Source organism: Muscardinus avellanarius (genome assembly GCF_963383645.1).
Source record: "Muscardinus avellanarius genome assembly, chromosome: X".
Taxonomy (NCBI): Eukaryota; Metazoa; Chordata; class Mammalia; order Rodentia; family Gliridae; genus Muscardinus; species Muscardinus avellanarius.
The window spans coordinates 14,086,790-14,102,175 of record NC_137792.1 but is presented as its reverse complement, the minus strand read 5'-3'; the positions used below and the strand labels follow the sequence as shown (position 1 = coordinate 14,102,175).

The window sequence follows — 15,386 nt, the reverse complement described above, 5'->3', positions numbered from 1 at the left end:
TCCTGCTGAATCTCAAGCGAACAGTCTCCTTTATCTGATTTGTTCCGATGAGACCCATATTGTAGGTTATTCCAATTTGTGACTTTTTCCACATTTCAGACTAACAAAATAAAGCATGATTAGCATTTCCTAACCTTTCCCAGTATTTCACATCATATTTGCATATGTACAATCTGCCAAGCTCTGCAGCTTTTTGGCTGGCAGGCATTGTGGTGGGATGAGAGAGGATAAATACATTTGCCTCACTTTTAAACTATTTTTTGTCCATATTCATTCTTTAGCCACATTGTATAGAAATATAGCACACATATAAATGATCTCTTCTACCCGGCTTGGCAGGAAATTCGCTATAATAAGGGGTAAGACAGGCATCTTGGTTACATTATATCTTTAGAAGTTATCTGTAGATATGCAAGTATTACATAGTCAGTTGAGGCAAAAGAAGGGGAAAGAAGTAGCATTTAGTTTTATCTCCTTTTCTTGAGGATCCTTCTAATTCCCTGTGAGGTAGACATTATATGTATCCTATAAATGAAAAAAACTTAGATGTAAAGTTAACTTATCCAATTTATGCCAGTAAGTAACAGAGCTGAGATTTAAACCTGGAACTTCCCAGCTTCAGAGCATGTGTGGTTTTTCTATTTCTTAAAATTTAAGGAAATATATTTTCTTGTTTAATTTGTACTCTTTCTTGAACCTTGGAGATTAAAGAATGTTCAATATTGAGTCAGGCTGATGATTCATGTAACCTAATCTCTAATGAAAACCAAGGGTCATTTTTCAAAAAGGAAACTTAACTGCAGAAGTCACTTGATGCTCAATTCTGATAATATTTGAGTTTTCATTTTGATGAAATGATACAAAAGGTTCATTGAAATAAAGGTGTTTTTTACAGTACTATGGATGGAACCCAGGGGCATTCTACCTCCAAGCTACATCCTCAGCCCTATTTTTTATTCTTTATTTTTGAAATAGGGTCTCACGGAGTTGCAAAGGGCCTCACTAAGCAACTGAGGCTGTCTGCATACCACGATCCTACTGTCTCAGCTTCCCAAATGCTGGGATTAGAAGCGTGTGCCACCACACCCAGCTGAAATAAAGGTGCTTTTTTGATAAGAAAGACTGTACATTTTCTCTAACATGTAAGATGACATCAGCTTTCATACTTTCCTACCTTAAAAATTAAGTTGAGCCAGGCATGGTGCTGCACACCTGTAATTCCAGTATTTGTGAGGCTGAGACAGGAGGATGGTAAATTCAAGGATAGCCTCAGGGACTTAGCAAAACTCTCAGCAGCCTAGTGAGACCCTGTTTCAAAAAACACTAATAATTAAAAAATGGGCTGGGAGTGTAGCTCCAAGGTAGAATGCCTCTCAGTTCAATCCTCAGTACCACACACAAAAATGTAAGATGTTTCAATTTTTAAATCTCTGTTAAACTCAGAAAGGAAGTAGATATTTTTGCAAATAGTAGAGAATAGAATGCCATTTAGGTCGTGTTTCACTTAATTTTTTTTCTTAAATTGTTTTGTTAGTTTATACTGATAATTAGCTGAATAGTCTTAAAAGAATTTACATTGTAGCTGGGCTTGGTGGCGCATGCTTATAATCCCAGTACTTGGGAGCCGGAGACAGGAGAATCAGGTTCGTGGCCATCCTCAGCTACTTAGTGAGGCCTTCTGAAAATTAGTCCCTGTTTCAAAATAAAGAATAAACCATAGGGCTGGGGTGTAACTCAGGGGTAGACTGCCTCTGGGTTCAATCTCTAGTACTGTAAATAAAAAAAAATTATTTTGTAAAATTTGTGGAGGACATGAAGCTGAATAGTGAAGATGCTGAGTTTTTGGAATACAGTCCACAGAATGAGTAGCAAGGATCAGAGCTGGAAAAAGATTAATGAAAAATAAAGTATATTTATAGGATAAGAGTGAGAACAGGTATAGAATAGAGGATGTAGGACTTAGTTATAATGTAAGTAAAGAAGAAAATGATTTAATCTATAGAAAACTTAGTACCAGTCAACAATTTGTTGTTAGCATAGCACAAGTAATACAGATGTGAATTGCATTAGCGTAGTTTATTATCTCGGTCAAAGGAGGTGATGGGCCCTTTACTTTGCATTGCTTGTACTAGGGTTGGAAAGTTAATTGCATGCAATTCCACATACCGCTCTTTAACACGAATCAGAGTGTTCACAGTAAAGATGATGGTGACCAGTCTCATCTCTCTTACAAAAATTCAAAAAACCTGAATTATCTAGAGAAGACAAGACTTGGAGTTATTTGTGGTCATAGTTGTAGATTAATTTCCTGTGACTTTGCGGATATCCTATAGGCAAGTTATTCTTTATTAGTATTCATCTTAAGCCGATTGTGGCTGAGAAAAGTTACTATACAATGAAGAATTTTATCTAGCTGGCAGTGCTTTTTATGAAATAATATAGCAGAATGCCTGGTGGGTCTGCATTTTTCTTATAGTGTCCGAACATAGGTGAGAACAGGGTATAAAAACTGAAACAGGGCTGGGGATGTAGCTCAAGTGGTAGAGCACTTGCCTAACATGTGCAAAATCCTGGGTTCAATCCCCAGTGCTGAAAAAAAAAAAGAATTGAAACACATGATATGTAGTTGAAACAAGGTTTTTGAGTTCCCTTATCAGTCTTAACTATTTTGATTCCAAGATCAAAAGAACTTTAGAAGCCGGGCGTGGTGGCGCATGCTTGTAATCCCTGCGCTTGGGAGGCTGAGACAGGAGGATTGCACGGGTTCGAAACCAGCCTCAGCTACTTAGTGAGGCTTTCAGCAACTTAGTGAGACCCTGTTTCCAAAATATATATATATATATATATAGGTCTGGAAGTATAGCCTGGAGGTAGAAAGCCTCTGGGTTCTACCCCCAGTACCACCAAAAATAAAAAATAAAAAAGAACTTTATGTATTATTTTATCTTCATGATGCTACCTCATGTTAATAATAATTTGTATCCATATAGCTCTTATATAGTTTGATAGTTTGTCAAATATGAGTTATCTCAGTTTTGAGCCAAATAACAACCCCTTGGGTAGAAAGGTCAGGTGTCCCCTATTTGAATAGATAAAGGCTAAGATAAAGGCTAAGATAAAGTCTGAATTGCCTCAAATCACAAAGCTCGTGAGTGGAATGAATACCTTTGATTCTACGCCTGGTCTACCAATTTGAAGTTCAGTGCTGTTTCTTCTGTATCAGTTTGCCTTAAGACTAAATTATAAATTATGATGCTAGTTTTGCATGCACTGAAAATTGCAAGGAGCAGATGGTTCTGCAATTATATTCCAATGGAAAATGTAAGTGTAGTTCAAGTTAAAGAGTTCTAAAATCAAATAATGAACAACCATTGAACAGATCTATTTTATAGAAAGATAGTGGTTTACAATTAATGAGAAAATCTAGTTTGTGCCGGGCATGGTGGCGCACACTTGTAATCCCAGCATTCGAGAGGCTGAGACTGGAGGATCTCGGTTTGCGGACAGCCTCAGCTACTTAGTGAGGTCCTCTGCAACTTAATGAGACCCGGTTTCAAAATAAAAAATAAAAAATAGGGCAGAGGGTGTAGCTCGGAGGTCAAATGCCCCTGGGTTCCATCCCCAGACCCACACACAAAAAAAGAAATAAAAGAAAATCTAGTTTGTATTACTAGATGAGTGATGGTTCTACTCATTAAGACAGAAGTAGCAGGTTGGTCTGCCACATTTAAGGTGATTAAATTTTATACACAATACAAATAATACTGTTTCCTAAGTGCCAGCTACTGTGCTTAGGGTTTATATATTTACCTCCTTTAGTCTTCACAACAACCTTCTAAAAATAAAATTTTTAAGATCTTTTTCTATATAAAGAAATGAAAGCTTAGCTTAAATATAATTTCTAAGGCTTCATAATTAGTAGTATAAAAAACAGAATTTTGAATCTACATGTTTGACTCCAAAACCAGTGTTCTCAAGAGCTACTTTAAGGATTTTTTTTGGTGGGAGAGGGGTTTGGATAAAGACAATCTGTAGTCTGTTGGATAGATAGTTGTAGCTTTTAGGAAAAAGAAGTATCCTGGAGATAGTTAGATGTCCTGACTGTAGAAGTGGGAAATATTGTAGCCTCTGAAAGTGTTTTAGAAAAACAAAAGTTTTAATCCTACTTCGCCAGTTTTCCTACATATTAGGCACCAATCCTGTGCTTTGTAGTATTCTGAACCTAGGAACATCCTCTATGAGTGGGTAAAAATGAAAGGTGCCCTTTATATAGGTCAATAGACATTCTTAGATGAGGGCCATGTTGTATTTGCCTTTTATTTCCAGATCAGTACTTAGAGGAGAGCAATGATGAGGTGAAATGAATAGATAAATGGATGAGTGGAAAATAGAAGCCTTCAGAGAGAGAAGTTCAAACTCAGAGAAGCTGCCACATGTTGTGTATGGGGTGATAGGTGGTCTGACTTTTACTTCTGAGATTACAATGCTCCCAAGATGGTTAGCTTAGATCCCTGTATACTTGTTGAATTAATAAACAGCCACAGGTCTACTCCTTTTCTCCAGTGAGGGAAAGATAGACCCTACGTGTTCTTGACTTCTGTTTTTTTTTTTTTATTACACAAGTAGTACATATTCATCGTAGACATTGTAAACACATTAGAAAATTCAGATAAGCAAAAACAAACAAATTTTAAATTGTCTAAAATTCTACCACCTAGAGATAGCCACTGTTAACATTTTGGTGTATATCCTTCCAGAGTTTTTCCCATACAAATATATACATTAAGATATGTATATATTTGTTTAAAATGGGATCATTTACAATTCATATTGTTTTGTAAACTGCTTTTTCACTTATTACATGTGACTGTCTTTCCATGTCAATAAATTTACATCTTTATCATCATTTGATGACTGTATAGTATTCCATTATATGGATGTACCATAATATATTTAACTAGTTCTCTATTGTTAGGAATTTAGGTTTCCAATTTGGAGTTCTTTTTGGAAAAAAAATTATGGTGAGCATCCTTGTATATACATCTTTGTACACTTGTCCATTTTACTAAAAAAAAGAAGTAGAATTGATGGGACATTTGGAAATTTTATATGTGTGTGTGTATATTATTTTAAATAGATTGAGATTACCTTCCCAAAAGGTTGTGCTAATTTACACCTTTTTTGGCAGTAAATCTATGCCCAAGTTAGCACCAAGTGTTGGCTTTTTTGTAAGGCAAAAGTTATCTTTGGGTTAAATGCATTCCTGTGATTGGTACTAAGGCTGAACTCTTTATTCCTTTACTGCTCATTTCTGTTGAGGTTCATCACTCTCTTACAGGTTTGTAAAACAAAGCTCTTTCTATATCGAGGATACCAACCCTTTGTCATATGTTGCTTTTTTTGTAATGAGTTTGTCTTTTATCTTTTTTGTGTGTCTGGCAAAAGAAATTTTAAACTTTTATGGATTCAAATATCATTTTTCCCTTATGATTTCTACCCTCCTTACCCCATGATTATTATTTACCTCTATTCTAAAATTTAAATAGTTTTTATGTTTTACATTTTAAATGTTTAATCCATCTGGAATTTATTTTGATGTAGAAATTGAACTTAATTTTCTCTGAAATAATTAATCTGTTTCTCTGATTAATTATTAATAGACTTGGAGTTTAGAATGTGTTTTGCCATACTTAGTGTTGTAAATACTGTTTGGTGAGGCTTAACTGAGGCCATTTGCAATGCATTTAACTATTAAAATAAACTCAAGGGCTCACCTTGAAAGGTAATCATCATTTTTTATATTATTTCTATGGAAAATATTTTTATAGTTTCAGATAATTACCTTACAGTCGAACTTTTGAAGCACAACCTGTTGCAAATTTGCAACTGCATTCTTAGCTGGTGGTTGTATTTCACTAGTACCTTTTAGAACTTAAAATAGTCCTGAGTGATTTTTTTTTCTGCCTTCATTTAACTTTGATGTGAAATCTGTTTTGGTAACTTTCTACTTGCTGTGCTTTTCACAGAATGGACAGCAAATTATGGATGAACCTATGGGAGAGGAGGAGATTAATGCACAAACTGTAAGTAAAATGCTGTATCGCAAGGGATAGAGAAATCAGATACCGTAAAATATTCTCGTTTTCAAAGTGAGCAAAGTAATCATTTTACAATAGTAGAAATTTATTGGTGCTTTCATATTAATTTTTACCAAAATACATTTTAGTCTGCCAGTGACCAGTCTAAGAACTACTTGATAAGATAGGTTTTTTTCAAAGCACAAAACAAATAGCCTTATGTTGTTGAAAGTTTGTTATTAATGTGTTATAGCTTACTCTTAAAAAGTCAGCCTGACTAAATTTATTAAAGACAAAAAATAGATCATACTTTACAGAAATTTTTAACATAGAAAGTGGACATTAACTACTTACTCATCTACTTTTGTTTTCTCCTAAATCCCCAGCACCTAGACTGATAGCTGGCACACAATAGACACTTATTAAATATTGCATAAATGAATTAGTGAATTGTTCCCAATGCCCCCAGAAGATCTATCGTCAACAGCTCAGTTGTTAATCTCTATTTTATACATAAGACAATTATTATGTTTACAAGTACTTATGTTCAACAAGCTGCTCTTTTCACTCAATGTATCTTGAACATCTTTTAATGACAATATATACAATTTTTAAATGGTTACATAATATTCTATTTTATGTATAGCCTGTGTGTGTGTGTGTGTGTGTGTGTGTGTGTCTAAAGCAGGGTCTTGCTTAATTATTGAGAGTTTTATGTATATCTTATATTTAGTATAATTTTCCTCTATTTACTTATACGAAGTTATGTTTCAGTATAATGTAGTCCTACAAAACAATGTGTTGGAACTAAGGGTATGGACACTTAAATATCAATAGACTTTACCAAATCACCCTCCAAAAAGATTGTAAATCAATGTACCAATTTAACCATTCCCTATTCAAGACTAGATATTATCAGAAAATATTTTTATCCATATATTATTGGCCTTTGTATTTTGTCCAGCTCTATTTCTAGTTACTTGTTGTCTCCTCTTGGTATGTACAATCTCTGAATATATTCTAGGTATTGACTGCCTGTCTGTTACCCCATATCTTGAAAATATTGTATCCTTTTGTATGTATGTGTGTGGCCCTGGGAATTGAACCCAGGCACATCCTAGCTCTTAACTACACTCCCAACCCTATTTTATTTTGAAACAGAATCTCATTAAGTTGCAGAAGATTTTGCAAAGCTGTTGAGGCTGGCCTCAAGCCTGTGATTCTCCTGTCTCAGCCTCCCAAGTACTGGGATTGCAAGTGTGCATCACCATGTCGGGCTTGTATCTCTCTTTTTAAACCTTGATTTTGTGTTGTTCATTACACACACACACACACACACACACACACACACACACAGAAGTTTTCATTTTTAAATGGTCACATCTGGCTTCTGAGTTTCATGTTTTAGTTACAGTGTCTTGCACCAAGGTTATAAAAATAGCCTCTCACATTTTCACCTGCTACTTTTTTGGAGTTTTGTGATTGTTGTTTATTTGTTGTTATAGGGTTTTAAAATTTTTTTGCATTTAGGTTTTTGATTCACTTGGAATTTTAGTATCTGGTATGAGGCAGAAATCTAATTTTTCTTTCCAAATAGATAGCTTAATGTCCTAACCTTTATTTATTAAATAAATGAAATTTATTTTGTCCCCTCTTCATTTAAGATGCCTCTTTAATCATACTGCCTTCTACCCCTTATATAAGATGTATATGGATGCCATAACAAATGACCACAAATTGGATGGATTAAAACCATAAATTTAAAGCCGGGCCTAGTGGCATATGCTTGTAATCCCAACATTCGGGAGGCTGAGACTGGAAGATCACAGTTCGCGGACAGCCTCAGCTACTTAGGCCCTCTGCAACTTAGTGAGACCCTGTTTCAAAATAAAGAATACAAAGTAGGACAGGGAGTGTAGGTTGGAGTTAGAATGCCCCTGGGTTCCATCCCCAGACCCACAACTAAATAAATAAATAAACCACAAATTTATTTTCAGTGTTGAAGGCCAGGAATCTGAGATCAAGATTTTGTCAGGCCCATGCTCTCTGATAGTTCTGGGGAGGTTTCTTCCTTGCCTATTTCAGCTTCTGGTGGCTGCCAACAATCTTGGCATTTGTTGGCTTGTAGATATGTCACTCCCATTTCTGCTTTTGCCATTTCATGGTGTTCTCCCCGTCTGAGCCTCTGCGTCCAAATTCCCCTCTTCTCATGACATTAGATTGTATTGGAGCCATCGTACTCAGTATACCCTCATCTTACCTAATTAATCTGCAAAGGCCCTACTTTCAAATGAGGTCATAGTCATAGGCAGCATGGATTTAAACCTGAACATATATCTCTGGAGGACAAAATTTAACCTTTAATATTTCTTACTGTTTTGATTTTACATACCTTTTCAATTACTATAGCTTTATTATGTTTTTCTGTGTGGAAAACCAAGCCCTTCTACTTTCTTACTTTTTTTTTCCTGGGTTTTTTTTTTTTTTTTTGATCTGGGAATGGAACCCAGGAGCGTTTGATCTCCGAGCTATACCTCCTGTCCTATTTTTTATTCTTTATTTTGAGACAGGGTCTCACTAAGTAACGGAGGGCCTCACTAAGTAGCTGAGGCTGTCTGTAAACCATGACCCTCTAGTCTCAGCCTCCTGAAAGCTGGGATTACCAGCGTGCGCCAACATGCCCAGCGTTCTTACTTTTCAAAATTGTAGCCTTCTGTATTTATTTTCCAGATAAACTTTATAATTGATTTGTCAACTATTTCCCTCAAAACATATTGGGCTTTCTATTAGAATTGCACTGGATTTAGAGATTAACATGAAAACTTTTCTCTTTTTTGGTATTGGGGATTGAATTCAGGGGTATTCTACCTCTGAACTACACTCCCAAGTGCTATTTTATTTTTTATTTTGAAACAGGGTCTCACGAAGTTTTATTTATTTTATTTATTTATTTATTTATTTATTTTGGTGGTACTGGGGTTCCTGGAAGCCCTTCTACCTCGGGGCTACACTCCCAGACCTATTTTTACATTTTTATTTGGAAACAGGGTCTCCTAAGCCAGCACGCATGGCTGGCTTCAAACCTGCATGATCCTCCTGTCTCTGCCTCCCAAGCGCGGGGATTACAAGCGTGCGCCACCACGCCCGGCCTCATGAAGTTTTAAAAAGCCTCACTAAGTTGCTGAAGCTAGCTGCAAATCTGTGATCTTTCTGTTTCAGACCCCCGAAGTACTGGTATTACATGTGTGTGCCACCATGCCCAGCTCTTGAAAACACTCTTTATGATATTATTAAACACTCATTCTTATCCTAATAAACAACTCATTTATTCTGATATTCTTTCATCAAAACTGTATGGCTTTTTACATGTAATTATTGTATGTTTCAAGTAAGATAGTTTGAGGGGGAGTTACTAGGGAATGAAAAGTAACCAAATTATGTTATGGGCATATGCGAATATGTCATAATAAATACCACTTCTATGTTTAAATATAATACACTAATACAGCTTTTTAAAAATATAATTCATGGGAATTTCATAGTTTTATATATTATAAATGGGATTAAATGTCTTTCATCTGATTATTCTTAGTATGTATTATATATACATATATAATATATGCATATATACACAAAGTTAATCTTTTTATATGCTTTTAATATCTTGGAGAAGTTAACTTTTCAGAAATCAAATTGCCAAAAATATTATATTAGTATGAAAGAGTGAGGTAATTTTATTCTTTTGCTTAAAACACCTCAATAATTTTGTGCTTTCTTTAAAAAATAAACTCTGAACCCTGCAACGTTACCTACCCCACACTGCATAATAAGGTTTTACCATAATTTATTTTTTGGTACTGGGGGTTGAACCTGGGGGCATTCTACTTTCAAGCTACATCCTATCACTATTTATTTTTTATTTTGGAATAGGGTCTTATAAAGTTGCTGAGGCTGGCATCAAGCCTGCAATCCTCTTATCTCAGCCTCCCAGGTACTGGGATTAAAGGTGTCTGCCACTACACATAGGTAGGGTCTTCGCATTTCTTTCCAAAATCACAATTCTCCATTTAATTCCTAATCATCCTTCAGGTGCAAGTTTAGATATCATTTCAACTGAGATATTTTCCTGACACAGTTACCACTTCCATTTCCACCTTGAGTTAGGCTTTTTATTTTGGGCACCCTAATGGCAATACCACACCAGATTTCATTGCCTATATACTTGTCCCTATTCCCCATTAACCTGTGAGCTGTATGAGACAGTGACCAAATCTGACTTATTCCTTGTTTTACAGTTCCAATTAGTGTTCAGTAAGTTTATGTTAATTAAATGGATGCATGGATTCAGTTTTAGCTAACATAGGAACCCAGGCATGAGGCCTAATGCCTGCGACTACCTTCATGTTTGATCTAGATTCCTACCCTTCCCAAACCATTTGAGGCATTTTACTTCATTGTTCTTTAGTATATATTTATGTGTAAGCAGATGTAAAAAAAATGTTCAATAATCCAGGCTCAGTGGCATACTCTTGTAATCCTAGTACTCAGGAGGTTGAGACAGGAGGACAGGTTTAAGGCCAACCTCATCAACTTAGTGAAACCCTGTTAAGAAAATAAAAAGGGCTGTGGGTATAACTCAGTAAAGATCATAAAGTCTTAGTATAAATTTTCCCGTTATTGGCTACTTTGCTTCTTTTTTTTTTTCTAATTCCTTTGGAAGGGAATCCTCTATTCTCTTCTCTATAATCTAAAATTAAAGCATTTTCAATTGTGATGTTATGTGACTTGTACTTTCTCTTATAGCATTAAAGCATTATTAGTACTTATATCTGGGGAAAAATTGCTTTGTAGAGACAGGTTGGAAAGGTTCAAGACTAAGATATTACCAGCAGTATTGATACGGATATTGGTGAGGTTATTGAACGGATCATTCCAGATTTTTTTAATTAGAATTAGGTATCAGATAAGGGCCTAGTATTTAATATTACTTTAATGGTACTAAATCCAAAAGATGGCCAAAATTTATATTGGCCTAATACTATTGAAGGTTTTTTGTTGTCTGTTTCATTTTTAGTAATGTGGATCAAACTCATAGGTATTCTACCTCCAAGCTACACAGCTAGCCCTTTTTTATTTTATTTTGTTTATTTTGAAACAGGGTCTTGCTAGGTTGCTGAGAGTCTTCCTATGTTGTAGAGGCTGCTCTTGAACCTGAGATCCTCCTATCTCAACCTCCCAAGAACTGAGATTAAAAGCATGTACCACCATGCCTGGCTTAGTTTTAAAGATATACTTAGGGACAGGCGTGGTGGCACACGCTTGTAATCCCAGCATTCAGGAGGTGGAGACTGGAAGATCGTGGTTCGCAGACAACCTCAGCTACTTAGTGAGGCCCCTTGCAACTCATTGAGACCTTGTTTCAAAAATAAAGAATAAAAAATTAGGGCTGGAGGTGTCACTCAGAGTTAGAACCCCCTGAGTTCCATCTTCACTACCGTAAAAAAAATATATACTTAGCTTTAATATACAGTTAAACGTTTTCCTTTTGGGAGGCTGAGACCGGAGGATCGCGGTTCACGGACAGTCTCAGATACTTAGTGAGGCCCTTTGTAACTCAGTGAGACCTGGTTTCAAAGTAAAGAATAAAAAACAGGACAGGGGGTGTAGCTCGGAGGTTGAATGCCCCTGGGTTCCATCCCCAGACCCATAAAAACAAAAACAAAAATTTTCCTTTTGACAACTAATAATTTACATAATGAAAGTTAAAATGTTGAATTGCTTATCTATGTGATGCATTGCAAATTACCCCAAACTTAGTGACTTAAAACTGTATACACTTATTATCTCGTAGTTTCTTAGTGCCAGGAATCTGGCCACAGGTTAATTGGATCTTTTGGTTCAGAGACTCTCATAGACTAGCCAGGGATGGAATCTCATCTTCTCATCTGAAACTTTACTGGGGAAAATTTGCTTCAAGCTCATGTGGTTGTTGGCCTAGATTCCTGATACACAAAAACAGTGAGATAACTAATGTATATGTGGAGCTGGTCAACTGATAGGCTTTCGTGTACGTTGATTGGCCCCTTTTCTGTGGGCTAAAATGCAGAGAGTGATGATACACCAGGTTTGACCAAGACAAGACAGTATAGATGATGGAAGAAAGCTAGAGAGAAGGAAGATGACCTAATGGTCCACTGACCCCTCTTCACCCTAAACGACCCCCTTATCTACAGATTGCTCTGTGAGAAAAAAATAAGTACTTACCTTGTTTGAGGCATTACATTTCATAGTCTTCTAGCATTTATAACTAGCTACATCTAATCATTGATTAACAGCATGTGTAAAGAGTGTCTAAGTATCATGTACTCTGCTACCTTGTCAGAGACACACAAGCATGTAAGGGAAACTTACAGTTTTATTTTATTATTTTTGGGGGTACTGGGGTTCCTGGAAGCCCTTCTACCTCCGGGCTCCACTCCCAGACCTATTTTATACTTTTTTTTTATTTGGAAACAGGGTCTCTTAAGCCAGCGTGGCTGGCTTCGAACCTGCGCGATCCTCCTGTCTCCGCATCCCAAGCGTGAGGATTACAGGCACGCACCACCACGCCTGGCAAACTTACAGTTTTAAAATGGAAAAATAAAGCTGTTTTGGACTTCTGGGAAATTATCACCCAAAACAACAAGGTGAATAAGAAGCAGAAATTTAGTCTTTGAAATCAGAAGACATTTGTAATTTGAACCACGAGGTAAATAGAAAAAGTAGATGGAAGAGTGGTAAGAAGAGGAAGCTCTGCACCCAAGTGATTTTAGAGGAATATCCCAACAACTAGCAAGCCTTATCCACAGCCCCAGAGCCTCATAGAAGCTCAAGAATAAGGCCTCTGGGTATTATGGGAAGTGGAGGTATAGCATGGGGCTGGAAACAGGGAGTGGGCTAATGATTTTTTAAAAAGTGCCTCTATCTCCCCCCTCCTTTGGAAGCAAAAGGTATTTCAGCCAGGTGTAGTGACATATACCTGTAATTGCAATTATTCAGGAGGCTGCCAAGTTTGAGGCCAGCTCCAACAACTTAGCAAGACCCATCTCAAAAAATAAATGATATTAAAATTTCAGAATATAGGTCAGTGGTAGAGCACCTTGGGTCCAATCCTCAGAACATTAAAAAAAAAGGGTATTTCTTAGAAGAAAACAAAGAAGCTCTTTTGTGGGAGGTAGCGTGAGACCCGAGGTAAGAAACAGGTCAAGTGAAAAACTACCACTGATTTGTGACATGGCCCCATTCTCCTCACTAAAACCATGTCTTTCAGGCAAGTAAGGTGTCCTTACCTGAGGGGAATTGTAAAGGCTGCCTACTTATTTGGTTAACCTGCAAGAAAGCTTGCTAGTTGAACAGGCCCAGAACTTCCAAGCCACTTTCCAGTACTTTGACTCTTTTAGATGAGGTATTTTTCTGTTTCTCAGGCTGACCTGGAACTCCAGGGTTCAAACATTCCTCCTGCCTCAGTGTCCCAAGTAGCTGGGACATGTGTGCAGTGCTTCCCCTTAAATAATATTGAAAAAGTAAATATCACCAGTTATTTCAGGAAGACCTTTGATATGATAGCATGAGACTATAGAAGAATAGATAATACAAGGAAAAGGAAAAAGAAAAAGTTATTTTATTATTTATTTGTTATAGTGCTGAGGATGTAATCCACAGGCATTCTACATCTGAGCTACATTCCTAGCCCTATTTATTTTAATTTTGAAACAGGATCTCAGTAAGTTGCATAGGACCTTGCTAAGTTGCTGAGGCTAGGTGTGAACATTCAATCTTCCTGTCTCAGCCTCCCAAGTACTGGGATTACATGTATGTTCCACTACACCTGATGAATAGGTGGCTATTTTATTTTATTTTATTATTATTATTTTTTTTTTGGTGGTACTGGGGTTCCTGGAAGCCCTTCTACCTCCAGGCTACACTCCCAGACCTATTTTTACATTTTTTTAAATTTAGAAACAGGGTCTCCTAAGCCAGCGCGCGCAGCTGGCTTCGAACCTGCGCGATCCTCCTGTCTCTGCCTCCCAAGCGCGGGGATTACAAGCGTGCGCCACCACGCCCGGCTAGGTGGCTATTTTAATAAGATCATAAACACTTAGGAATTAAGATGACAGAAATATTTTACATTTTAGTAGAACATTTAGAAGCTTAATTTGAGGGAATCTCCCCTAAAATATAACCATAAGACCAAGAGATTAAAAAGAGGAGAGAAAGCCGGGTGTGGTGGCGCACGTTTGTAATCCCCGCGCTTGGGAGGCAGAGACAGGAGGATTGCGCAGGTTCGAAGCCAGCCACGCGTGCTGGCTTAGGAGACCCTGTTTCCAAATATAAAAAAATAGGTCTGGGAGTGTATCCCGGAGGTAGAAGGGCTTCCAGGAACCCCAGTGCCACCAAAATAAAATAAAATAAAAAGAGGAGAGAAAAAGAAAGAACAATCTAATAGGAATTTCAGAAAGAGACAATGGGGGTTCTAGAGGGAAAGAAAATAGGAAAGAAGCCAGGCACAGTGACACCTGCCTGTAATTCCTGAAGTTGAGGCTGAGGCAGGAGGTTCACAGTTTTGAGGACAGCTTCAGCAATTTAGGGAAACCCTGTTTCAAAAATAAAAATACCTGGAGGTGTAGCTCAAAGGTAGAATGTTTCTGGGTATTTAATCCTCAGTACCAAAGGGGAAAAATTAAGTAGTAAAGAAATACTGTAAGAAAAGGTTTTTCAGCCAGGCGTGGTGGTACATACATGTAATCCCAGCATTTGGGAAGTTGAGACAGGAGGATTGCGGTTCTCAGACAGATCAGCTTCTTGGTGAGGCCCTTTGCAACTCAGTGAGACCCTATTTCAAAAAGATAAGGAATGCAAAGTAGGACTTGGGGTGTAGCTCAGAGGTAGAATACCCCTGGGTTACATCCCCAGTACTGCAAAAAAGAGGTTTTTCCACATTTTATTATCTCTGAAATAAAAATGTTTCTTATAATCAATGATGTTTTTAATTTTTTGTGTGTGTGGTACTGAAGGTGGAACCCAGGAGGTTTTCTACCTCTGGATTATATTCCCAGACCTATTTTATACTTTATTTGGAAACAGGGTCTCACTAAGTTGCTGAGAGCCTCAGAAAGTAGCTGAGACTAGCTTCGAACCTGTGCAATCCTCTTGTCTCAGCCTCCCGAGCACTGGGATTACAAGTGTGCACCACCACACCCGGCTTGATGTTATTAATTAATAACATTTTTATTAATGGTATAGTGATAGTCATGCTCTTAGATTAGATAG

The 15,386-nt window shown here is 37.0% G+C and overlaps 1 protein-coding gene across 2 annotated transcripts in view; it reads left to right on the top strand.

Moving 5' to 3' along the window:
* The window catches only part of RPS6KA3 (ribosomal protein S6 kinase A3), a gene marked incomplete at both ends in the record, with an annotated part of 148,444 nt that overhangs the window by 26,602 nt on the left and 106,456 nt on the right, over positions 1–15,386 (top strand). For both annotated transcript variants that reach the window (XM_080718279.1, XM_080718278.1), the window contains one exon: positions 6,027–6,083. In XM_080718279.1, the coding sequence (XP_080574405.1) occupies positions 6,027–6,083 (57 nt within the window). The remainder of the gene's footprint in view (positions 1–6,026; positions 6,084–15,386) is intronic.